Source organism: Lissotriton helveticus, chromosome 8 (assembly GCF_964261635.1).
Source record: "Lissotriton helveticus chromosome 8, aLisHel1.1, whole genome shotgun sequence".
NCBI classification, from domain to species: Eukaryota; Metazoa; Chordata; class Amphibia; order Caudata; family Salamandridae; genus Lissotriton; species Lissotriton helveticus.
Window position 1 is genome coordinate 1,136,503,396 of NC_136069.1, and position 27,511 is coordinate 1,136,530,906.

The 27,511-nt window shown below is 44.6% G+C and overlaps 1 protein-coding gene across 1 annotated transcript in view; it reads right to left on the bottom strand.

The window, feature by feature from the left end:
- The window catches only part of LOC144773862 (sodium/hydrogen exchanger 4-like), a 513,028-nt gene that overhangs the window by 137,218 nt on the left and 348,299 nt on the right, over positions 1-27,511 (bottom strand). The window contains exons 9-10 of the mRNA XM_078658947.1: positions 27,118-27,128; positions 19,885-19,903 (exon numbers count right to left, since the gene is read on the bottom strand). Of these exons, the coding sequence (XP_078515073.1) occupies positions 19,885-19,903; positions 27,118-27,128 (30 nt within the window). The remainder of the gene's footprint in view (positions 1-19,884; positions 19,904-27,117; positions 27,129-27,511) is intronic.

Sequence of the window (27,511 nt, forward strand, 5' to 3'; positions counted from 1 at the left end):
GACCATTATGATCCTAAAGATCCCCAAGACAAATAATCCCATAGCTAGCCCAGCATTTACTAACAACATCTTGGAAGACCTCCGGGAATAGCGGATTGCCACTTAGTGGAAGATTTATCATTATAAAATGATAAATTACATCTAGAAGAGATGGCTCGCAATATATGTATACTGTCTTGTATAGTCTTAAACTTGACTCTTTTAAAATAATTTGGGTCGTTGATTCTATACAAATACATACGACTATCCTCCTCCAGCATGAATTGATGGCAAAAAATTGTATATGAAGCGTTTAGGAGTCTGCGTAAACAACCAGCAAAAGGGGGCCAAAAATATATTTTAAGATCAGGAAAATCAAGTCCTCCCTGCTTATCTGGAAGCTTTAGCAAATTAATTGCCTGCCAGACTTTTCTATAGCCCCAAATAAAGCTATATAAAACACTCTCTTATCTCTTAGAAAAAGGAACCCAAAAAGGAATGGATCGGAATAGATATAGACATTTGGGGAATATCTTCATTTTAATAATATTGCAGCGCCCAATGATACCTATAGGCAATTTATGCCAATTCTTTCAAGATCTAGCTGCATCTTTCAGTAGAAATTCATAATTCAAAGAAAATATCCTGTCTATCTAAGCAGAGAGCTTAACCCCTAAATAAGTAGCTACTGAACAAACCCATAAATTCATTCTCCGGGCTTAAAATTAGGAAGTATTTGTGTTTTACTGGCTAATCACCCACTCTCAATTCGGCTGGCTTGCCATTGGTACTGGTGCTCAGCAAGCGCTGCAACAGTGGGCTATGGAACAAGAACCAGGAAAGTCTCAGGATCATACCGGGCCAACACTTTCCTTGATCCTTCAGGCCTTAAAGGATCAGAGAATAGAAGCACAGGAATATTATGCTCAGGCTAGAGCCGACAATTATAACATTCAGCAGTCATTGAGGTTACACTAATGGTTGGGACATTCGCGAACAATGTTTTGGAATTACAGCAGAGGGTATCAAACACCGAGGAGACTACCTCACAAACTGCTTGTTCGCTTCAGACTCACGATGCCCATATTACAGCGTTGCAGCTCAATATTGAGGACTTGGAGAACCGCCAGCAGTGGTGTAACCTAAGATTGTTCAGAGTTCCAGACGGGAAAGAGGGTCTGATCCCAGAGCATTTATAGTTCATCTCCTACAGAAGGCTTTCCCGGATTTGGGGGATTGGAATTGGGACGGCCCACTGCAAAGGGCACATAGACCACCACTCATACGGCATTAACAGGGGTCTCGCTACCCGAGGCCATTTTTTATCTTTTTGGGAAACTTCTGATGGCTCGTCATAGCTCCCCGTTGACGGTTGGCTCTTTCTTTTTTTGTGCGGTCAGATCTATGTAAATTGTCAATGGACAGACGCTGACAATTACGTCAACTGATAGAGCGGCTAAAAGCTACTGGTGCACAAGTACTTTTACAAGAGCCAGCACGTCTAAAAGCTCTCCAAGGGGGTCAAACTTATTTCTGAGAGACTGAAAAAGATGGAAAAGAAGCTATCGGCAGACGGCAGAGGGGTCAGATAAAGCTTGAGGGGGGGTTTTTCGGGATGTTTTTTGGGGGGGATTTTTTGGATTGTTCTTATCTTTTTGCTTTTCTTGGTTCTTTGTTATTGTTAACATTTAAATGGTTTTTGAAGAATGGGTGTGGGCTCGGCTCAGGAGCCACCGTGGGAGCACTGTCTCCAAGGAGCTGCCAAATCAGCAGCAGCTCTTAAAAGGTTCCTTCTTCATGATACAAGGTCGGCGGGGCCATCAAGAGTGAGGGGTTGGGAGGGTGGACTTTAGGGGGGCAAGAAAAGGTCAACATGAGGGCACATACAATACTCAGATGTAAGTTTGTAAAAAGAGAAAATAAAAAGGGAATGATTACAGGAATAAGGATGTATATAGAGTTGGGTAGTAATAAGTTGGAAGGGAATAATCTGGGTAATGGATTGGATTAAGTGTTTAGCTTGGAATGTTGCAGGCCTTAACAGCAAACTTAAGCGGCAACTAGTCTGTGAAGAGCTAAAAATGTACAATCCCCAGTTAGTCTTTGTTAACAGAGAAGCATCTCTCATTTACGGATCGGAGCTTTCTTTAAACATCTGGGGTATGAAACTATAGTATGTACGTCACAAGGTTCCTCAAGGAGGCGGGCTGCAATACTAAAGCATAAACGTTTTTTATGTATGACACATAAGACACTGATTGACCAGGGGGGTAGATCGGCAATGGCACAGCTGGAAATAAGGGGGAAGAAATATGTTTTTTGCTCACTGTATGGCCGTAATATTGATGATTCTTCAGTTATTGAATAATTGAACTGGGAGGGTGGAGCTGGTGGAAATGGGTGATTTTAATTGTGTTATGGATTATAGTATAGATACAACCAGTCGTGGGGCTACCCATAGAATGCGGAAGACGCAGGCAGCAATTGTAGAATTGGAGTGTTTGGGTGTTGAATCAAATAATGCTGACGTCAGATCTGGAAGTATGAACACGTGTTACGTGAGATCATAATCCTATATTATTGTTATTCAGCACCATAGTGGGATGTAAGATACAGACCTTTTTCTTTTCCTAGATACTTACTCTAAGATAGTACGTATTTAGTTAATATCAGGAAACAGCTTGAACTATTTTGTAAAGAAAATATTGGGTCAACCTCTCCGTTTATGGTTTGGGATACTTGGAAAGCAGTTATTAGAAACATAACCCAACAATATGCATGGCAGCAGAATAAAGCATGTAAAATTACAAGTAAGGAGGCTATTCGAGCTACCCGTAGAGTGGAGGAACAACATGCAGAGGCAGTTTGGTTGGGAACTAACAATCAAGAACAACTGCTTCTTTCCTCAATAGATCTTAGATTATCTACAAAGAAGACATTCAGGGAGAGAATAGAGGCAAGATTTAGTAAATATTGGTTTATGCAATACGAATATGGTGAGCAAATTGGCCGGATTGTGGCTCATAAGGTCGCAGAGAAACAAGCTAAAACTCATATTAGAGCTGTAAAGGGGGCACATGGCATCTCTTATTCACAACCACAGGAGATTTTAGAACAATTTTCTAGCTACTATCTAGAGTTATACACCCCAACTACAGGGCCGAGAGAAGAAGACATACATTGGTATCTTCAGGGTAGACATTTACCAACTGTGAACAAAGAGACATCAGCCTTCTTAGAAAAGGATATCTCAAAGGAAGAGATAGACTTGGCAATATCCACCCTGCCATCGGGTAAGGCGGCTGGGGAAGATTCTATACCTATTGAATTCTATAAGCTTTTTAAAGATCTCCTGACTTTGCTGTTCAGATTGGTCATACAGTGTATTGGTACAAATGGTAAGCTACCAGAGTCATGGAACATGACCCAGATAGTCTTTTTCCTGAAAAAGGATAAACCCCCTGATGAGTGCAGTTCATACCAGCCAATCTCACTTATTAATGCTGATGCTAAAATATTCGCAAAATTACTTGCGAATCGTCTTGCCCCAGTTATGCAGAGGCTAGTATCTCCTCATCAACATGGTTTCATCCAAGGTAGGGATACTACAGCCCACAATAATATGGTGGTTAGGGCTTTTGATTTGGCTGGGAAGATGTCAACTCCCCTTGGTATGGTACTTTTAGATGCTGAAAAGGCTTTTGATAGGGTGGGTTGGGACTTCATGTGGGCAATATTCACAATGTTTGGTGTTAAGGGACAATATAAACAATGGATTCAAGCTTTATATAATAAACCCCAAGCTAAATTAGTATATTCAGGCTTACAGTCATTAACCTTTTTAATCCTCTGCGGTACTAGGTAGGGATGACCCCTCTCACCTTTGCTATTTGCTTTATATATTGAACCATTTATTTATGCTTTACAGTCTAGTCAAATCACGCCACTAGTATCAGGTGTTACTCCACTCAAGGCTATTGCCTATGCAGACAATATCATGGTTTTTACAACGGAACCAGCTAGAGCGTTAAAGGTAATTGAGGACGAAGCAGCTACGTTTGGTTCTATCTCAGGGTATAAATTAAACGTTAACAACACATTGTGTTCCACATCAAGAATTCATACTATGAAGGAAAACAGTTTCTATTTGATCTTTTATGTAAGATAAAATGTAAGCAAATAGTGTTTCAGGCACATACGTTCTTTAGATTACTTTAATATGCAATTTGGAAACCCTCACCCAAAGAGCAGGCTCACACAAAACAATGTGTTAAATAGGTGTCTGCAACTTTTAGAATCTATATCTATGCTGGAAATGGTTAGCTGCATGAAGTCAAGTCAAAGTAAGCTTTATTCGAAATCAAGAAGTGAATTATAAAAGCTGCAATGTACATCCATAACAAAGTTTTAAAAATCAATATAAAAGTTAAAATCGAGAAGCTAAACCCTGCCACACATAAACACAGTTGTCAACTGCACTATCAATAGCATTTTATCACTGCTTCCTATAATTAATAACGGCCAGCAAAAACCGGGACCTTACAGCACATATATATAGATTCAGAAGCCTTTGCAGGTACATAAAAGCTGGTGGACATTGTACAAAATCCAGCTGCAATAACAAAGTTTTAATAAATGTTTTCCTCAGCCCAGAAAAACAGTGTGCATGGTACTCTGCGTGGAAATATCATTGCATGGGCATTTCACCAGGTCAGGTGACCAGTTATTTATGATGGGAAAACTAATTACATGATGGAAAATATCCATCCGAAACCTGGTCAACACAAACCTGTGACACGGGTTGTAGCCATTTGCTAGATAGAATTGCATGTGGTAACTAGTCAAAATCACCTAGTTCTTCAGAACAGAGGGTTTTGTAATCTCAGAAGGTAGTCTAGTTTCCTCTAGTAATGATATACACTTCAATTTAAGGGCTGTTCTATGGACAGTAATCAGGCTCTCTGGATGGTCAAAATACTTGGGATGGCCCATGTCTGGCAAGAAATTGTGCACAAATTTGAGCCTGGTAATTTTGAGAGCAAACTTTGATCTGAGACAGTCAACAATAATGGATCGGTTGAACATAGTGTGGTTGGATGACCAAATTTTATGCCAGAGTAAAACAGGCTGGATCCTAATCAAATTTGCTATGTAAGGGGCTCCTAATTTGGAATGACAGACATAAATTGAACTGCTATTCAGAAGGTTAAGGAGATTCCTTAAAAACGCTTTTTCTGCCAGTTGGAGAGTGCCAATCTTCCCATATCTCCAAAGCTCAGACCCGTTCATAGCAGTGGGACTACATTTGGCCTTGTAGATGGTCATTAGTTCCCTCAAATATTTAATGCCTAGTTTTCTGGTAAAAGGCTGTTGTTGTTTTAAAAAAGTGGAGCTCCCTTGATTAAATTGCCCATGGCCAATTCCCAGCTTGATCAAACACAATCGCTAAATGTGAAAAAAGGGGCTGTGAACTGAATTTAAGAGCCCTCAATAAAGATGTCAGGCAGTGGGTGGCTTATTCCCGATTTTCATTGAAAAAGTTTTGCTGATGTTAGGTTTTAGACCACGGTTCTGCATAAACTGGGAAACATTCGTCGACTAGATGCTGAACGCCGAGTTGGGTGTGGGCAATTAATAGGGCATCATCGGAATAGAAAAGTGCCAGGATTGGACGGAGACCCACTTGAGGAAAATCTGCACACTTACTTGCCAATGTGTCTCCTACACTAGTACGGTAGAGGTTAAATAGAAAGGGGAAAGTAAGCAGCCTTGTCGTACCCCTCTTCCTATTTTAAATGGCTGGGTACAATTGCCGTTGAGAACGTAATGAACTCTACCCCATCCTAAGGTGTACAGACCTCTAGGAAAGTTCAGAATAGTGCAGTCTACGCCCATGTTAGCCATAATTGACCACAAAATCAAAAGCAGAAGATAAATCTACACAAACTAAAAACAAATTACCTTCCTTAATGTGCACGTATTTACCAATAAATACATCCAGATTGATAGCCTTTTCTGTTGTCCCCAACCCAGACCTACAGCCGTACTGCAGGTCCAACAACACTCAAACCCGCAGCTAGAAATACTGCTTTTTAAAATTCACCTTACCAATCGTCTCACCTGGAAGGGTGCCTTGATCTATCGCCCTCCAGGAGTAGACCCTAATTTTGCACTTAATCTACAAGAAATTCTTGCCCCACACATAAAATCCAAAGAAGACTTTTTACTTCTAGGTGATTTTAATATACATGCAGACAAGCCTACGCTGACTGAATCTATGACTCTAATCACAGATCTTTCGAACCTGGGCTTAGAATTGAAAAATCATGGGCCTACTCATGTAGGAGGACATATGCTTGACTTAATTTTCTTAAATTCCTCTAAAATATTCTGCTCACCGGCAAAAAGTATATCTTGGACAGATCACTCTTTGTTGGAATTTACGCTAATAACCCCCGAAAGGCCCACAAGGAATGCTCCCCTTCCCCCTTCCTGGAGACGTCAATGGCATAAAGTTAATTTTGATACAGCTCTAGAAGCATGGACAGACCCCAATTTCTTGGAATCTGACACAGCAGATACAGTGCTGGCCAAGCTGAATGAGTCTATCAAAAAAGCCATCGACACTATAGCTCCTCTAAAAAGACATAAACAACATCCAATGTCAAAACAAGAGAAATGGTATACGAAGGAATTGAGAGCAGAGAAACAAAAATGCCGACGAGCTGAAAAAGCCTGGCGGAAAACAAAAACCGATGATAGTCGGAAAATTGTTCTAAATGCTCAAGCAGAGTACTACAAAAACATAAAGTTGGCTAGGAAACAACAATTAACCCAACAAATAGCAGAAGCAGGCAACAGCCCCAAGGAACTTTTTCATATTCTGCAAAACTTCATAAAACCCACGGCATGTGAAAGCTCCGACGATTTCTCACAGGATCTGTGTGACAAAATCTCTCTATTTTTTGAAGATAAAATTAACATCATCCATGAGAAAATAGTAGTAGCTAACAACGTCAGGAAAAATAACTTCAAAACTTGTTCTATTACAACTCCTTCCATATATAATGAACCTTTTCTGACGTCGTTCCCTTCTATGGATCACACAGAGCTCCTCACTCTTTGTAACCATATAAAAACAGGTTCCCCTAATGACTTGATTCCAGCTAAAATGCTGGGTCCTCTGATCCCTTTATTAGGTCCTCACATACTTGAAGTGGTCAATATCTCTCTCAGGACTGGCCAGGTCCCGACAGATTGGAAAAAGGCAGTGGTGAACCCGATAAGGAAAAAGGCATCATCTCCCTGGACAGACCTTTCCAACCTACGTCCTATCTCTCTACTACCCTACCTGGGCAAGATCACGGAGAAGCACGTGAACACCTATCTCTCTCAACATCTGGAAGCGACGGACGGCCTGGACTATTCTCAATCTGGGTTCAGGCCGAACCACAGCACAGAATCAGCACTTCAAACAGTGACCAATAACATCAAAATGGCACTGGATGATGGTTGCTCTATGATTCTGGTGCTGTTGGACCTTTCCGCCGCTTTTGATACGGTGTCTCACAAGGTGCTTCTCCATCGCCTAAGGGAGGTGGGAATAGAAGGAGAGGCCTTGGCGTGGTTGGAGAGTTTTCTGTCCGGGCGTTCCCAAGAGGTTAGGTTGGGCTCCCATAAATCCATCCATAGGGAGCTCAATAAGGGAGTGCCACAGGGCTCTTGTCTGAGCCCCACACTCTTTAATATTTATGTGGCCCCCCTAGCCAACCTAGCAAGATCTTTCGGGTTCACCCCCGTGTCGTATGCTGACGACACCCAACTCCTTTTTCCCTTTAAAAATCTTACACCTGCAATTAAAAAATCTTTTGCAGAGGGCATGAGTGCCATTGCAGACTGGATGTCATCAAACTGTCTGCAGTGCAATGTCGGGAAAACCGAAGTAATGTTGTTCGGTCAAGCGACGGCACTCTGGTCAGCGGATTGGTGGCCTCAAGAACTAGGTCCTGTCCCTACTCCTAATAGCAAGGTCAAAAACCTAGGAGTACTATTCGACCAACAACTTACTTTCAAGGATCACACTAATCAAGTAGCTGGCACCTGCTTTCGGGCTATCGGGATGCTAAGGCGGGTTTTCCCCTACCTACCAGACCACTACAGGAAAATATTGGTCCATGCTCTTGTTATCAGTAGGGTAGACTACTGCAATGGTTTGCTCCTTGGAGTTAACGAGGAGCAAGTCAAGAAACTGCAGGTTATTCAAAACACTGCAGCAAGGATTGTCATGAATGCTCCACCAAGGACACCTTCCTGCCCCCTATTGACTCGTTTACACTGGCTTCCTGTGAAGAAGCGAGTTCAGTTCAAGACCTTATGTACTATACATAAGAGCCTAATAGGGATGGGCCCTAAATATTTTATTGACATCTTTCAGCCCTACATCCCAGGACGCTCCTTACGCTCCAGCAATCAGCAATTGCTGAAGGTGCCCAGAGTTAAGAAAGTCAGGCAGGGTGGCCGTGCATTGGCTTATACCGGACCCACACTCTGGAACACACTGCCGTTGGAACTAAGGTCCATTACCAATCATATGAACTTTAGAAGAAATCTAAAAACGTACCTGTTTCCCGCCAACCAATGATTCTATCATCTCTGGTTACACTTTTATTCTCACTCATATCTGCAGTTATAGCGCGGAGATACCCCTTCGGGAGTCTAGTCTGGCGCTTAATAAGCATATAAAATAAATAAATAAAATAAAGGGATATTATTGGACTCTGCCCAGTCCTGCAGTCGACCTAGAAGAATGCAACCAGACACCTTAACTAGAGAAACTAAAAGAGAAATTGGGCTGTATTGGGCTGGACTATTGAGGTCATCCTTCTTAAATGCAGGGACAATAAGAGACTCAGGCCAAGTAGGCAGGAATCCTTGGTTCTGACAGGCTCTGAAGAGCAAGGTGAGGATGGGACCCCCAAAGGTCAGTGTTGGATTTAAACAGATCGATAGGGATCGTGTCACGACCCAGGGCTTTACCTTCCTTGCTTGCCTTCAGTGCCTGAACTGCCCCATCGAAGGAAAATTCAGGATAGTTCCAGTTATTCAGTGGTAGGGGAGGATGCAGTGGGAGTGGGAGTCACAATATATTCCTGAGAAGAGTACAAGTTTGAAAAATTAGATAGACATGCGGCCCCAGTAATTGCTATCTGAGCTCGAGGGCAGTCACGGTTATTTTAATATGGAGAATTAATGATACACCAAAAAGTGGTGTTATCATTAGACAGACTGGCCTCAAGTAATAGATTCCAGGATTCCTCCTATAAACTTTTTTTCCATTGTTTAATAGCTAGCTTGTGTGCGAGTCTGCATTCGCGGACCTCCAGAGTGGATCTCAGTTGTTTGGCTATAGCTAATATTAGGCTTCTATGGGTTATTATGCATACAGAATACAACCAGCCACGGTGGCCTGCCCTCACTTTGTTCCGGTTTACGTGGAGCCCCGCTCGGTTGCCCTTTTGTATTAGATCCGACTCTAGGATGAAATCAGGCGCCTCTGTAGTCTCATCTAGGCACGCTTCAAAAGCCTCCCTCTCTTTGTGGAATCATTTTTCTAAAAGGTTGGGTGGATCCACCAGAGACCATCTCAAAACGTACCTGTTACAGCGGGAAATGTCAATGTACTCTAATGTGGTAACTCTATGTGCATCCCCCCTGTGTGTAAAAAGGTTGAAATTCAGAGCAACACTTTGGGGAAAATGATCACTGATCGCTATGTCATGATTGTAAAATTCTCATAAAAAAGCTCAGAGTAACGCTGGGGAAATATTAAAAAATCTATCACGCTATTCTCACACCTGCCATTATAGGTGCTCCTACCTGTGACTGGAATACAGGTGAGTTCATTACAATAACACAAGTTGTGTTTAAACAGTAGATTATTTAAGGTATCCTTGTACTCTGAATGAGAAAAGTAAGTGATATCACTATTATCAGGAGACTTCATACCGCATACCTTATTAGATGGCTGCAGGCAGAGGCGTATATTGAAATCTCCGCCCCATAAGATAATCTGGTCCCTGCAACCAGTGGTGAAAGTTGTCTCCAAGTCATGATCTAATTGGTGGAGGTCTGTAATCATTTCCCATGAGCAAGCATTATTGTAGAAGTCGACAATGGCCAAGGTGGAAGGTGCAGAAATTTGAAGAGTAATAATTAACGGTGGACGTAGTGAGCATAGTGGGGCTACGCGAAGCTTCGTGAAGTGGTGAGGGCGCTACGCCCACCCACACACTTCGCGTAGCCCTACTACGCGCTGCCCGCCTCCCTCCCACCCTCTTCTACATGGTTCTATTACTTTAAAAAAAATTTCAAGTATATAAAAGCACTTACCGTCTATGCTGCAGCATCCTGGGGCTCCATCTTCAGATGACGCGGTGAGTTCTTCTAGCCAAATGCGCATGTATTTTAAAGTAATAGAACCATGTAGAAGAGGGCGGGAGGGAGGCGGGTGGCGGACAACTTCGCTCCGTCCACGGAGCGTGCATAGTGTTGCCTACTACGCCTACTTTGCAAAGTGCGAAGTAGGCAACACTAGGTACACTCTGTGGGCGGAGCATAGTATTGCGCCCAGGGTTAATAATAATTTGATAAAACACTCTGGTAGCAATGACTGTGGTATTCAAGAGAGCCAACATGTTTGACACATAAATACACAAGCCCCCTTTAGGCCGTCCACAGTTGGACTATATCCTTTGGCAGTGATTTGTTTTGAAACCGTTAAGATGGATTGGGTCCACTGACCAAGTTTCCTGTAAGCAAAGAGTGTGAAACTTGGGAGTGAAGTCAATCCTTTCAGTAATGGTGCATTTGTAGTGTAGGCCAGCAACATTCCAAAAGAGGACTGTATTCCCTGCCACAGAGGTCCTAACCGCAGCGGGGTATAACCGCGGGACTATGGAGTCAACTGCAATACAAGGCTCAGGGGACTCACGGACCTCACCAATGTCTAAACGGGAGACCCACCCGCGTTCTAGGGGAGTGAAAGATCAACACTGGTTACCCTCAATTAGATTGTTGGTATACACCCGTTACAACGGATCTTTTACTCCGCAGACCCATTACAACGCGACCATTACTCCGCATACCATTACAACGCATTGCGCTGGGGGGCGCTCTAGGATAGGGGATAAGTATAATTTACTATCCAACACCTTCCCTAGGGTCCACGGGGACTGGAGTTAGAATAGTAAATTATACTTACCACTATCCAGCGCCCCAAGGCGCTATGCGTTGTAACGGTATGCGGAGTAAAAGTCGCGTTGTAATGGTCTGCGGAGTAAAAGTATGCGTTATAACGTCATACATCCAGATTGTTAGGAGCCCTCAGTCAATCCACACTGCTTAGTGTGGAGAGGCAATAAACCAGTTGTAAGAGTCGATTGGGGGCTGTGAAGCTGACAATTGTGCCTAATGAGTACGAACTGCTAGAGGAGTAGTTAGGAAAGGGACAGGAGGCTGATAAAAGAAGCCAAAGGGTAAAACAGCGATCTGCTTTGTGGTAAAAGATGGTAATCTATCTCTCTCAATAATTAGTTTCACTAAATTAGGGGATGTGAATGAGAGCACCACGCAGTTTCCCTCCACGGTATTGCATCCCGTACCCACCCATTTAATTTGCCTAATTATTTTCAGGTCTGCAAAAAGTACCCCTCCAAGCCCTACCCTCGCATTCAACAAGTTTAGGGTATTGTTCCTAAGTGACTCCGATGATTCATGTGCAGAGCTAGAAATGGAGGGGACATTAGATAGGATTACATCATAGGGTGTGTCTGCTGGCTGAAGATCCAGATGGTCCATGTTTTTAAGTGGGAAAGACGCGTGGTGAATCAATGGTTGCATGATTAGAGAATGTTTGATTTAGGTGAATGTTATTTGGTGTGGAAAGGGGGTTACTAGAAATGGGTTGTGATAGTAATGACTGAGAAGGGACATTTGCACTGTGTCCTGATGCGTTGATGCTCAGAGCAGAGGTAAAAACATCCCCTGTCCCTACTGGAGCTAAGGGTAAAGGTTGATGAATGCCTGGTGTGATTTGTGGAGGGCCGGGCAGTGAGGGAAATTGTTTTAAAGCTTTATAATCCCTAGCATGAGGGGGACATCCTGGTGGTGTCTGGTTCTTTCCTAAAAGGTCCAATCAGGATAAAGCATTCCTCTTGATCTCTTTTAATTGCTCTGTGAGTGAACTAAATGGGACCCTAATTGAATAAGAGAGAGACTGTACCAGAACAGTCAGGGATGCATAATCTATGGGTGGATGGTTGGCCAGTGTATCAGTAGGCATTTTATTCAAGGGTAGATTTTGAGATGGATGTTTTCCTAGTACATTTCCCTCCTCCACCAGCTCCCCCAGACACAGAGGGGATCTGATTTGCAGCAGTAAATGGGGTTTAAAAGTATTTTCTCCGGGGTTGAATGTCTAGTAGGGTTATAAGGGGGGACTTTGGGATACACTTCTCTGACTCCTTGTCTTTCCACTGCCCATGTTCTAGTAAACTATCAGGAGTGGGAGTGGGGGTTGCACCTTATTCAGTTGGAATTGAGCCACAGATGTTAATGGTGCAATTAGTTAGACTCTCCTCCACACTCATAATCTGTTTTTCCAACACCCACATTGTGCCTGTAATATAATTCAGAATGGAGGGAGAGGGACTGGTATTATGCGGGAATTTAGCCACCCCCTTTCCGGGTGTTTCATTTCTACCATGTCCCTAGTTTATTGAAGGACCAATATGTCAGTCAGTCAATTAGGCTTTATTTCGATATGGTACATATCTTAAAAAGCATTACAAATAGATAAAAACAATTAAAAAGCCAATGCATACATGGAAGGCATACAATTCATATTACAAGTAGCACAAAATAAATTACATAAGAACAGTCTAAAAGTACATATTAAACAAGGTGCAAAAGCCTAATAGATCTAATACGCCATGCCCAACCTAAAAATTTCGCCACTCCACATGCAAAGAGGGGCCGCGGGTCCGTTTTCAAGATTCGTAGGGCCTCCTTGTGGGATCTAGTCCCAAGCTCTCTACAGAGTGGCTTCAACCATCTGCGGCGAGGAGCTGCATAGGCCGGGCATTTAAACAACAGGTGGGGGACTGACTCTATCCTGGTCTCACAGAAGGGGCAGAAGGGAATTGTCTGTGCCGGGACCTTCCACCTGGAGGTCAGATTCCCAACTGGGAGTAGGCCTACCCTAAATTTAAAATATAAAGCCCTGTCCCAGGGTTTTAAAATAATATCCAAATATGGCTCGCAGAAGTGCACCTCCTTGACCAAGAGGAAATCCATAGTGGACCTACACAAGTTAGCGTTACTATTTCTGCCATCAAACACCCAACTCCAATATAACTTCTTCAAAGCTGACTTGGGCGGGGCAGTTCTGGTAGTCCAAGCGTCTTCAAGGCCCAGGTCTACAAGAAGGTGCTTGACTTCCCTTAACCAGCGGATCTTAGACCAGCCAGGCGTAGAAAGAACTTCTTTTAGACCTTCTGCATAACTGGACATTTCAGGGACTCTCCAAATACGCGCCCACAAAAGAAGAGGGCGCAACCTCGCCTGGTCACTAATAGGCCGAGTACCCATATCTAGGAGGAGTGGTAAAGTTGGCGTACTGTAGGGGAGACCCATTAGGTCCTTGTGGAATTTGTTTTCTGATCGGGACAACTGGTCCACATTCTCCACACCCCAGAGTTCCACTCCATAAAGAGCTGCACTGACACCTCTTGCCCTATAGATGTCAAGTACCGGTGCAATGGGTTTGAGGGTTGAGGCGCGCTGTTCATTGAGGAGGGCCCCCACCACCCTCTTGTGGGTCAGCAGCATCTTTTGGTGATGACATTTCCAACTCATGGAGTCGCAGAGACAAATACCGAGATAATCGAACTCCTTGACCCTCTCGAGTGGAACTGAGTCAAGGGTAGGTGGTTTGACGGTCTTCTTCTGGGCGTTTAGGACTAGGTACTTGGTCTTCCCTGTATTGATAACTAGTCCCCTAGAATCACAGAAGGACTTAAAGCTAGTTAGAAGATTCTGTAGGCCTGCTGGGGTTTTGGAGATCAGGAGGGTATCATCTGCAAATAGGAGGGTAGGTATTCTCCTACCCGCCAGGGATGGTGCATCTGCAGGATATTGTAGCAGGTGCTCCACCACTCCGTTGACATACAAAGAAAAAAGAGTGGGGGCTAGCACACATCTCTGGCGGACCCCTCTATTTACAGGAATACGTGCTGTTTTTTGTCCCTGGTTACCCCACCTGATCTGTGCAAAGTTGTCAGCATACAGCTTTATCAGCATGCTCAATAAATATGGGGGAATTCCCAATTCGTTGAGCACACTCCAGAGTTGGCTACGTAGGACCAGGTCAAAGGCAGTCCGCAAATCTATAAATGCTAGGTACAGACTGCCTTTGCCCAGTAGAACCACTTTTCAATAAAGCATCATAAGCCGGAATGATTGCTCTATTGTCCCCATTCCTGGTCTGAAGCCAGCCTGGTGGTCAGAAAGGATATGCTTCTCCTCTACCCACTGCAAGACCCTTCCTAAAACCACTTTACCTGCTACCTTCTGTGTGGAGTCCAGGAGGCTTATGGGACGATAATTAGCTGGCTCCTCCCGGCTCCCTTTCTTGAAAATTGGGACGACCACTGCGCCCTTCCATGAATCCGGGAGGGCTACGCCAGCCAAGCCAGCGTAAAGTGAGGAAGCAATAAGTCTCCCCCACTCATCTGGATGGATGCGGAGCAGGTCCCCCGGTAGACCGTCAGGGCCCGTTGCTTTGTTAGGGACAAGAAGTTTAATCGCCTCCACCACTTCCTTAGGTGTGAACATGAGTTCCTCATTAAGCTCGATGCAATCTAAGGAGGACCATTCAGTCGGGGTTGCTTCAGTGCCCAAAGCCATAGTGTAGAGCTGGGAGAAATGATCAAACCATGCACCTTCTGTTATGTTGCATGTTATAAGCGAGTTCACGCGTTTGTCCCTAGCTCTTATTAAGTCCCAAAATCCCTTTGAATCCTTCTTTGAACTTGCCGCCTTAAGACATACCAAAACTGGTTCTCGTGCTCAGCCTTGGCCTTAGATATTGCCCTTCTGTAATTACTCCTTGCAATACTAATCAGACCTACATCCTTGGCTTTCACCGCCTTAATTAGATCACTTTTGGCAGCGCGACAGGCAGGGGAGAACCAGCCCGCAATACCCTTGGGTCCACCGCTTACGTTGGCCCTTATGCCTACAGGGTGAACTAAGAATAGTTCGCTTAAGGCGTTGGTGGTTTGAGCAAACAAAGCGGGAACCTCATGCGCATTGAGAGCGGGGGAGTCTAAGCGGGGCATGATGTTAGACATTATGGATTTTATTTCCAGGATCTTCCCCTCATTGGCAGCAAAGGTGTTCCATTTCAGGCGCCTACCACAGTTGGAGGGGCATACTTCGTGTGTTGTTCTCCAAACATGTGGGAGTGGAACAGTGGTCACTCCCGCCCATAGGGGGGACAAGGACAGAGATAGAGTATTGTGATCGCTGTCAGTAGACGGCAAGACCACCATATCTAGCAAGTGGGCCCAAAGTCTATAATTCAAGAGAATAAAATCAATTTGTGAGGAATGACCTACTCTATTAAACGTATGAGCCCCATTAGGATCTGGTTTGATCTGCCATTGGTTGCCCTCAGACCATGTTCCAGACAAAGGGCATTGAGATCAATGGCACTTTGTGTCCAGCTTCTAATTGGGGGTAACGTGAGGGGCGGAATACCTCTCCTTGCATCGTCCTCCCGAGTGCCCAATATATCCTCCATAGCAAGGGGTTCAAATGTACAATTGAAGTCCCCAGCCAGTATAACAAGGGAGTCAGCACCACTAGATCTAAGTTCCTCATCAATGCCCGTGGAGGACAGTGGGGATGTGCCTCCCCTTGAGCCTCTGACATAGATATTAAAGACTTCGAGCCCCCTCCCCCCACGATGCCCTCTCACTGATATTCTCTGCAAATCTGGCGACTTAGTGGCTATACATCTAATAGAGAATGCCAGGGAAATACTTGCCCAGATTAATAGACCGCCGGAGGGGCGGCCCTTCCCACCAGGCGATTGTATTGCAGAAACAAAGTAGATAGTATAACCCACCTTGTGGCATGGTTCCAGGCACAGAGTTTCCTGAAACAAGCAAATCCCGAAAGATTCAACAAATGAATTCCATTCGGGTATGCCTGTGTTTCGTGCAAGACCCGCTATATTCCAGTTAACCACTTTTAGGGCTACATCGCCAACTCCGCCCCGCCCTAGCGCTAAATCACTCACAAGGGAGTCATGCACAATGCTAGGGGCCTCCTCCGAGACCAAGGATAAAACTTCTCCCCCAGGCACCTCTAAGGGAGGACGTGCAAGCTCAAGGTCTACAGCACCATCCACAAACAGATGATCCATAGACATAGCGGGAGCAAAAGGAGTGCAAGTAAGAGGCCTCACCTTATCCCCACTAGAGGTTGGACTGTCGCTTAATTTCTCCCCAAATGCCTCTGCGTACTTCTCCCGTAAAGGGCAACTAGCGCGTCAGTAGTTATGCCGCATCCAACTCTGCGGCTGGAACGGGCTGTTACAAAATAGACTAAATTGGGAGAAATTACCACGAGCCTGCCTGCCACCCCGTTCCTCCCACATAGGTGTTCCGACTGGCCTAGGTGATAGATTTGGGGGATTAAAGAAGCTGAGATCACGTGTGCCTATTGCTCCACCACTACCTGTTGAGCTATGCTCCCTTATGGGAAAAGAACAAACATAACTAGCAACCCTTGGGTCCTCAAAGTTTACTATAATACAATCCCTGCTTATGTTTTTTGGTCTAGAGCCGATCCAGCCAATTCTCCTTACATGAATTACCCGCCCATCCCAGGTATCAGGCAAGGGTCTATTTTCTTTAAGCCAGAATAAGGTTTTGTTCAACAATTCCACATAAGATTCTTGTTTGCCTGGGCTAATTTCGGGCACCCCAGATAGTACTGCCACAAAAGGCTGGCAGTCGGGAGGTAGATTGCCATTTGGAACTGTCCCCCCCTTAGGGCCCCTGCCTGACTGCAAGACATGGGCTGGTACTGGTTTAACTATTTAGGGGTGGTACTCTCGGGGGCATTACTGGAGGCTGGAGTGTTAATGCTTACTCGTCCAGGAGTGCCATTAGCCCTGGGACATGTCGCCTTTTTAGCTGGAATAGTATTAGCCTTGGAAGGCTTTGAATTGACTGCGGCATTAGGTGCCAGCGGCCCGGGCTTCTTGGCTACCCCTGGGCGAGCCGCGGGGTTAGAAGCAGGAACAATCGGTACCGGCACAGGCGCGGGACCGGCTATAATATTAGGTATAGGAGTAGGACCTTGTGGGCCTTGTAGGGCGATCGGAGTCTCCCTACTGTCCGGTCCTCTCCCAGACCCCTCCTCCCTAATTCTTAACTGCAACTTGATACACGGTTTTAGGGAGAAGAAATTGTCTAGGGTTGTCTGCTCTAATTTATCCATCCGCTCAGTCAGACCTTGCATTCTCTCTAATATAGGAAGAAGTATTGCTTTCATCATTTTCTCTATATTAGCGATGGAAACAGAGTCTGGGGGTGGAGGTGGGGGTGAAGTCCCTGCAAGATCACTAATCTGATTTGTGCAGACATTGGGCACTGTCCTCCCCTTTGTTCCCGTCAAAGTGTTGGTGCCCCATCCCACTACCTTTTGGGCACCACCTGACCTGATGCCTAACCCCCGGAATCTCTTGAAAGGTTTAGCCAATCTACCTTTCTGAGGGCTAGCCATTCTTTTTCGTTTGATTGGAACAGGATGTATTTGTGCCTGTACTACGAGTACAGGTTGAAGAGGTGTGTCCACATGGGTAGGAGTTATAACCAAGGACGTCATAGGGGCAGTTGACTCACTATCCGGGGGGTCTGGGGCAGCATTGCTTTCAGCTAGATAAGTTTCAGCCGTCAGACTCTCCAGCCTATCTATACTTGCTCTTAGAGCGGCCACCCGGGGGTGGTCCAGGAGAGGAGATGCAGGGACCAATGGGTCAAGAGGACGCACTGGCGATGGCACCAGAGCTATCGGGCCCAGCGAACACCGTTTATCAGCAAGGGGTGCACGAGAAATGCGCCGCTCTGTCATAGCGATCTCCTTTTCTATGACAGTAGCCACACGGGTGATAAACTTGTCCATGGTGCCAACTGCCAACCAAACCCCCATCCTCACCCATACCCCCCTTTCTCAAGTTTTTGCCCAATCGAGTTGCCATTGACATGGCAGGAATGGCAGGGTACGGACACAGTACCTTTAATAAGACTCTTTGTCCTGGAACAGTTGGAGAATAACAGGAGTTCAAGAATCCCTCTCAGCCAAAGAACAGATTTCAGGGGGGGTAGCCCAGCCCAGCCACGAGCAGCCCAGGATGGCCACAGACGGCCCGCCCTTTGCCCTGGCTTAGCCCCGGGCGCTCCCGCGCGCGTCCCGCGCCGCGGGAGATAGAGCTTACACTTAGAGATGATTGACGGCCAGGGGGCGGGTCTAGCAGGGGGCGCAGGCCGGGTCTTACAGGCCGCGCAGGGACTCCTGGACCATCGAGTCCCTGCAGCGCTCCTCCCCTGCGAACAGCTGGCAATCACCAAACACCACCCGGTGTCCTTGCAGACTGTCTCTGCGCCACGAGGACGAGGCGCTACGTTTGAGGGAAGCTCCAGCACCCGTAGGACGAAGACTCAGGAGCAGGGTCAACAGGTAGGCTCCTCTCTCAAGTCCGTTTCAACAACACTCCCGGCAAACACCACAGTTGTGGGTCCTTTAGTTGATTAATTTACCGGCCAGAGGGCGGGTCTAGCAGGGGGCGCAGGCCGGGTCTCACAGGCCGCGCAGGGACTCCTGGACCAGCGAGTCCCTGCAGCGCTCCTCTCCTGCGAACAGCTGGCAATCACCAAACACCACCCGGTGTCCTTGCAGACTGTCTCTGCTCCACGAGGACGAGGCGCTACGTTTGAGGGAAGGTCCAGCACCCGTAGGACGAAGACTCAGGAGCAGGGTCAACAGGTAGGCTCCTCTCTCAGGTCCGTTTCAACAACACTCCCGGCAATATATATATATATATATGACGAGAATTCTTCAACTGCAAGAAGAAAGGAGGAACCAGACGGGGAATTCAGGTGAAGCATTTAATTACAACAGCAAAGGCATGACGCGTTTCGACGTAAATGTCTTCCTCAGATGCCCGCTAACACCCTGCTTACACGCCTGACACTCGTAAATACTCCATCCGTTCTGTCTTTAATGACGTAGTCAGGTGGGCCGGCTCAGAGTCACCATCATGGCTGTGGTTGTCATCGGAAGACCACAGTTCCCAGAATGCCCCTCTCACGGGAAAACTGGGTCGGGATCTCTTTTCACGGCACCATGTATCCCTTCCTGGGTCCTGGCTGTAAGTAAGAACGTGGTACGAGTGCTCAGGCAAAGCACAGTGGCTGAAACAAACACAACACCTGAGCCCCCTAGACGCCTCAACCGTACAGTCCTCATTCAGCCAGGCCTGAAATTGCGAAATCAGTGTTCCGGAATTCCTCCATGTAGTCATGGACTGCTGTCTGCAGCGGCGCTGTCTCTGGAAGGGGATACGGTGGGTCTTGAGCAATCCAATACCTTGGATGTACGAAATTGCCGAAGCTTGTCCTTGTAGCTCAAACCACTTGGTGGGGCGGGTACCCTCCTGGCGTGCTCCGGACACTGCACGCTGTATATGACGAGAATTCTTCAACTGCAAGAAGAAAGGAGGAACCAGACGGGGAATTCAGGTGAAGCATTTAATTACAACAGCAAAGGCATGACGCGTTATATATATATACATCTATATCTCAAGCTCTGCGGGGAATGTCCAAGTAGAGCGGCACACAAGTGTCAGTAGCTTTTCCCCAACAGCTTTTAATGGTACCAATATGATATAATATTGCGTACACGTGGACCTTAAAAATACAATAAATGCACTTGCTTTGGGATTAAAATCAGGAATTAGCAGCAAGCCCACGTCCAGTCCCCAGGTGACAGGATCAAGAATAAAGTGCAATGGATTCTGGGGCTTAGAGTCTCCCAACGGCGGCAGCAGCACCACAGAGTCGCACGCTGCCGTAATCGTTGGTACTTTTTAAGCACAAGGAAGACTCCTTCCTCCTGGGAATGCAATGGATTCTGGGGCTTAGAGTCCCCCAACAACGGCAACAGCACAATAGCGTCCCTCTCTGCCGTAATCGTTAACGCTTTTTAAGTGCAAGGAAGACTCCTCCCTCCTGGGAGTGCAATGGATTCTGGGGGTTAGAGTCCCCCAACAGCGGCAGCAGCAAAACAGTCTTCCCACACTTCACTCCTCATCTCATGGAGGGAAGGTCCTGATTTACCACTTAAACAAAAGTGATGCAAACCTGAGCAGAATGCTGTGTTGGGTGTACTTTTCAAAGCAAATTACAGCATGGCTTTTGTACTGGATAGATAGCTTTTCCAATAGACAGATATGACACTGTCTTGTTCTCTCCCTTTCACTCCATGCAGTGCAGCAACTTTGGCTGCTGTGATGCATTGCACAAAAATGTTAGTAAAGCTCCCCCACCTCACTAAAATCCTCATTCTGATTATAGGGGCATTTCCATTACTGTGCATTAAATGGAATACCTTTGTGTAAATGAGCCTGATCAGTTTACATGTGACCTGCAAATAGTGCATGCTGTTTTACCACAAGCGAAAATTTTCTGTCACAAAACCTAAACAATTTCAACCTTCATGCCCGACAGCATAGCACGTGAAATGACCCCAAGAAGTATCATCCTACAAAATGCATGTGGTAAATATTTAAATAATGCATGACGTCGCCAAAAATAAACAACCTGGACAATGCACAGTATGTTCATCTAAAGAAATATAAACAAGCGTAAGCATGAAACGAAACAAAATAAAAGAAAAACATTGAAGTAAAACATTAACCTATAACAGTGGGGCAAAATGAGAAAAATCAATACCTCACAAACACAATACAAACAACCTGCACACAAGTGTCACCACAAACTTGCCTAACCATTAATAACCTGGTGGATACCATGGAGTATTTTCCGGCACTTTGCCAGATTTTCATTTCCATACCACATACCTTGCTGGTGGGGGATTAAGAGGCTGCATGCAGAGGGTCACAGGGCAGTACAAATCTGTAGATGAAGGCGATGGCCCATGACTGTCAGATCAAAGCTCCATCCATTATATATGAGAGAGTGACAGATACTGACAAAGTATCATCTCAATATTTTATTTATTTATTTATTTATTTAATGTTTTCTATAGCGCGAACATGACCCAGTGTAGGGTATCAGAGCGCTTTACAGTAGCGTATCATCAAAAAGAGTACATTAGTGGAAAAACCAGAACATAAGAGGACAAAACCAGTCATTACAGAATCACACTTCAGTATAGCATATCAACATATATACAGTCAATATTTGAGTGACCAAGGCACATCTAACTAACAGGATCATCTTTGTACCAACATTGGATAGCGGAGCACTGAATGCAAGTGAGCAATTTATATATAAGTGATCAACTTATAGACAAGCTGTCGTCCAATCAGTCCTATGGGAGAAATTTGCTCATATAGAATGATTTTGCTTCCTTTTTGAAGGTTGCGATGGATGTGATTCTTCTAATGTTTGGTGGGAGTGCATTCCAAATTCTTGGTGCTGCTCCTGAGAATGCTCGGTCATAAGTCTTTTTCTTGCGGAAGCGAGCCGGTTTCAGAAGTAAGTCTGTTTTGCTCCTAGAGGGTCGGTTAACTCCGGAAAGAGTAAGTTTTTGAGCCAGGTAACATGGAGTATTGTGATGGATTGCATTATGGGTGATGCATGCCAACTTGAAATGAATTCTTGCTTCGAAAGGCAACCAGTTTAGCATTTTCAAGTGAGGGGAGATATGGTAGAATTTTTTGGAACCCGCAATCAGCCTTGTGGCTGCATTAAGACAGGCTTTCAATGGGGCTGTTGTGATTTTGGGGAGCCCTGCCAGGGTAGTGCATCCATATTCAATCCTTGAAATGACCAGTGCTTGAACTGCAGTTTTAAGGTCTGTTTTGTTCAGGAAGGGTTTAAGTTTTCGCAAGTAACTTAAATGGAACCCGGCGTTTTTTGCCATTGTATTGATATGTGTTGACATGTTCAGGTTTTTATCTAGAGTAATTCCCAGTGATTTGGTAGAGTCGACAATCTTTGGAGTACAATTTAGAGCAGTGATAAGGTTGATCCATTCTGTTGTTTTTAATTTGCTTTTCTGCGGTGAAATAAGTAGGAATTCAGTTTTCTGAGGGTTTAGTTTCAGATGATTCTTGGTTAACCATTGGAGGGTTCTTGATAGTGCATGGTTCATTGTCTTTATCTCTTCTGTTGATACAACCTTGATGTACAACTGAGTATCATCTGCATACATGTGGAAAGCAATATTTGCTTTTTGTAATATTTCCGTGAGTGGTTCAACGTATAGATTAAGGAGCGCTGGCGAAAGTGTTGATCCCTGTGGAACTCCGATTGTATTATTGGTCGGGCCAGAAAGGGTTTGGTTGACAATGAATTTTTGGGATCTGTTCTCAAGAAAGGAGCTGAACCAGTTGAGTACTGTACCCTCTAGGCCCATTCGGTTTTCCAATCTATCTAGGATTTTGGCATGGTTCACCGTGTTGAACGCCGACGACAGGTCCAGTAAGATTAAGAGGCAGGTTTCATTGTGGTCAAGAGCCAGCAATGCGTCATCTACTATGTGCAAAATTGCAGTTTCTGTGCTGTGGTTTGGACGGAAGCCCGATTGGCAAACATTTAGCAGGTTGAATTCGGAAATGTGTAGACTCAATTGTTGTTGGACACATTTTTCCAATACTTTGGCTAACATGGGAATGTTAGTTACAGGTCTGAAATTGTTTGGCACAGAGGGGTTCTCTGTTGGTTTTTTAACAGAGGAGTGACTTGTCCTGTTTTAAGGCAGGCCGGGATTTGTCCTTGTGATAGTGAGGCATTTATGATCTTCGTCCAAACTGGGATTAACAGGTGGTTAAAGGTGGACCAACATTTTGCAGGTAGGGGATCGTTATAATGGTTGTTAGGTTTAGTGGTCGACATGATCTTTGCAATGTCTAATTCACTGACCGCTTTAAAACCTGACCATCTTGCATTGTTTTTAGGTTTCGTTAATTCTTGTTGAACCAGTTCTTCGTCATCCATATCCTTCCTACTTTCCATGTCTTCGGCTGCTTTTTTTAGTTCCCTCTCCAAATCGTTAGCTTTATTTGTAAAGAAGACTGAGAAATCTTCACTATTTAGACTTTTTGTAGTAATAGATGGTGCTACTTTAGCTGATTTGTTAGATTGTTCTTTGAGTAGATCAAAAAGTTTCCTGGGTCTGTTTACAGCATTATCCAGTTCTTTCCTGAAAAATTCTTTTTTTGATTTAATAATGCTTTTATTGTAAGCTTTTCTTGATTGTCTCAGAAGGGATAAGTGGGGCGAGGACGGGTGCTGTCTCCATTTGCGTTCTGATAGTCTCATTGATCTTCTTTCTTCATTAAGGGCATCATTGAACCACGGGTTTTTGACCTTGTCAGTGATCCTTTTCAGTTTTAATGGGGCTATGTCCTCAAGAATAGTTGACATAGATTTGTTATAGTGCAGAGTGAGATCATTGACATCAACCATGCATTTGGGAGCTTGCAAATCTAATGTACAGCGTGCGGTTATATTTTCCATATTAATTCCTCGAGTGTCCCTGATCCATTTTTTTGGTTTAACCATTTGTGCAGATGATTTGATTTTTTTGAAGGGAATTTCGAAAGTGATTATATGGTGATCTGACCAATCACATGGTGTGATTACAATGTTCTCTATCGCTTTCTCTTTAGCTATAATTCAGTCTAAAATGGATCCTTTAGAATGGGTGGGAAGAAGGCATCCTTGGACTAACGATTGCTCTACCAGGAAGGTTTTAAGGATTGAGATTTGACTATCTGTCTGATCTTCCCAATGCATATTAAAGTCTCCTAAGAAGATATCGTTAGACTGCAGATTAGAGTTGGTGGTCATGATTTCTATTAGCTGGTCTAAGAATTTGGTCTTTGTACCTGGAGGGTGGTAGAGTACATGGAGTTTATAGTTTTGGTTATCAGCTGTTCTAAGGGACATGCCCATATATTCACAAGATTCTAATGGGTCAGCATGAATTTGTATGATGGAGATGTCTGATCTGTAAATACAAGCGATACCTCCACCCCTACCTTCCTTTCTGTCCTGTCTCATGATTTGGTAGTTCGGTGGGACTAACATGTCTAAACAGGGCGAAGATGTGTCTGATAACCAAGTTTCAGTCAAGATGGTAACGTCTGCTTCATGGCTAAGAATGATGTCGGCTATGTCAGCCGCATGTTTATTTGCTGAGCGACAATTTTGTAGTATACACCGCATGTGTTTCTGATCATTGGTCCTAGCCGAGACAGACACTTCCGGTGCTAACGGCACATTTTTAAGGTTGTTGGCATTAAGCCCTCTTACTTTGGACTGATAGGTTCTGTCCCCATTCGTTGTGATTGTTTTGATTGATTGGATATGGTTTTCTCCTGTCCTATTATGAACAGTGGGAGAAGGTTCATAGGACGATAAAATGGATACAAGTTCACTATTTGACAAATAGTTGAGTTGAGATCGTGGACGGTGAATTCTGTTTGATACCGCCATGGGGGTGGATCTGTGTTTAACTTGTGTTTCCCTCGAGGTAACCTGAAGGACCTCCATTCTGGCAATCCATTTTTCTGATAGGCACAGCAGATTTCTCATATCTTTAATAGCAGATAGCATAGCTTTGTAAGTCTTGCAGGTTTGCGTGCTGAAATTTATAACATCCCCATTTATGAGATGTGGTCTTGTTATTCCGACGTCCGAACTGTGGGGTATACTAGAAAGTTGTTGTGTGGGTGTTCTTATCGAACTGTGGGGTATACTAGAAAGTTGTTGTGTGGGTGTTCTTATCGGATGGCAAGTTTTGATTGTCTCTGCAGTAAGTGTCTGTGTATTTTTAAGCCTGGAAACGGGTCCGCCACTCCCTGTAAAGTCACCCTGCGTGTCACTTCCTCTACCAAGATCTACTAGCGATCTATCCACCCGTCTGACCATTCCCATTTGAAGGTCAAGATCATTGTTCAGGCTAGGATGAGAGCAAGACTCAAGGGGATACAATATGTGGATGAAACAGCACATCTTGTCTGTCATTGGTTATATGCTACTGCCCAACAAAAGGATACAGAGTGCCACCATTCCTGAAATTACTATATGGTCTGAGCTGAGGGGGGCACCATCGATAGTCACACATTCTGAAGAAGTATTCTGAATTGGAAAAACCTAAAAACCCTCCGTCAACTGCTGGGGACCTTAGGTGTTCCACTTTGACACATCTCATGACAACTGTGTAACTACAGAGGGCCTTTAGGTGTAGTATTGTGTAAGTAAAATCACGTTAAACTGGTAGCCCTATTAAGCACAGTAAACAAAGATGCTGAGGATTTTAACAAGGCCAGAATTCTGCTGATACCCAAAGAAGGGGATAACTCACTTTTGTGTTCCAGCTACAGATAAATCTTATTGAGCAATGTTAACACCGAGATCTTGCCTGAAGTACTGGGGCCTTGTTTTCATGGAATTAATGCAGCACGGTGCCGCAAGCCATAAATTGTGCTGCGCTGCATTAATTCGGAAGCAAAGGAATGTGTCATATCTACAACAACATGACAGATCCCTTTGCATTCCCCTGCACTGGCACACAATTAGTTGCTTTGCTCCAATGCAGGCACCCTTCCTGCACAAAAACAATCACAAGAGGTGATTTCCTCTTCCTATGAGTGCTGCAGAATGGAACACGCATAGAAAGAGGGAAAACATGAGGAGAAATAAAATCATTTCTACTCGTTGGGATCTCCCTTTGCCTCCCCTGGGGAGACATAGCATTCTGACGCAGTTCCAGGTTCACGATTTCTCGTAAATCTGAAAATGCGGCAGAAGCCATGGGTTTTGCGTGTGAACACCCCACCATCACTCAGGCATGCTCCTTTCACACAAAGTGTTAACTGTAAAGGGGTCATATTTACAGGGACATGAAAAGCCGCACAGGGTGGCTTTATGTTTCCTTGTAAATATGAGGCAGTAGTTTGTGCCGCCAGTGCGCCACAAAAAGTGACGCACTGGCGGCGCAAGGGACTTGTAAATAAGCCCCTGGTGGCAAGCCATGGGTGTTGCGTGTGAACACCCCACCATCACTCATGGCATGCTCCTTTCACACAAAGTGTTAACTGTAAAGGGGTCATATTTACAGGGACATGAAAAGCCACACAGGGTGGCTTTATGTTTCCTTGTAAATATGAGGCAGTAATTTGTGCCGCCAGTGCGCCACAAAAAGTGACGCACTGGCGGCGCAAGGGGCTTGTAAATAAGCCCCTGGTGTATAGGTTGTGCTGGGTAATCCGAATTGTCACACCACGGTCACAGTAGGATATTGTTTGTTAGACCCGGCAGCCTTAGGGTGGTCTTCCCATAATCTATTTGCTTTTTTGTCTTCACATTTTGCTTAATCTTTTTAGTTGGCTTTCGGACTCTGAGCACTTTACCACTGCTAATCACTGCTAAAGTGCATGTGCTTTTTTCCTAAACATGTGTGTAATTGGTGTGTACCTGATTGACCTATCTATTTAATTTACTTCTACGTCCCTTGTAAGGTGGTATACTATATACCCAGGGGCTGTAAGTTAAATAGGCTGATTGTGCCACCCACAGAAGTAGTCTTTCAAACCTGTCTCAGCCCTGCCACTGCAATGCCTGTGTGTGCAGTTACTGCCAATTCAACTTGGCATTTAAAACAACAGGCTAATCCGTTAACTCCACTTTTCTTACATATAAGTCACCGGTAAGAGAGCCCTAAGGGCAGTGTGCTATGTACATAAAAGGTAGGACTATTCTTCTTGTGTTTTGCATGTCCTGGGAGTGACAAACAGCCTATTTCATTTTTCACTACTGTGAGGCCTACTCCTCTCACAGGTTAGTATTGGGAATTACCTAATACACTTTTAAGCTGTAATTTCTGATCACGGAGGAGTCACTTTTTTATGTTCCATATGTTTGGAATGGTATTAATAAATCCTACTTACTGGTGAAGTTAGATTTAACATTACTATTTTAGAAATGCCTTTTTTGAGAAAGTGGACATTTCTCTCCACCTACAGTTCTGGGCGCATGGCAGCCTGTCTCCAATACACATCTGGGGAGGGTGACAGTTACACTTTGTGCATTCTTTCTAGATAGTCACCACACAGGAAGGATAGGTATGACTGAGTACCCACCTACATACATTAGCACTATGGTGGCCTTTCAGGGGCAGGATGGAAGGGAGAGGCTAACACTTCACT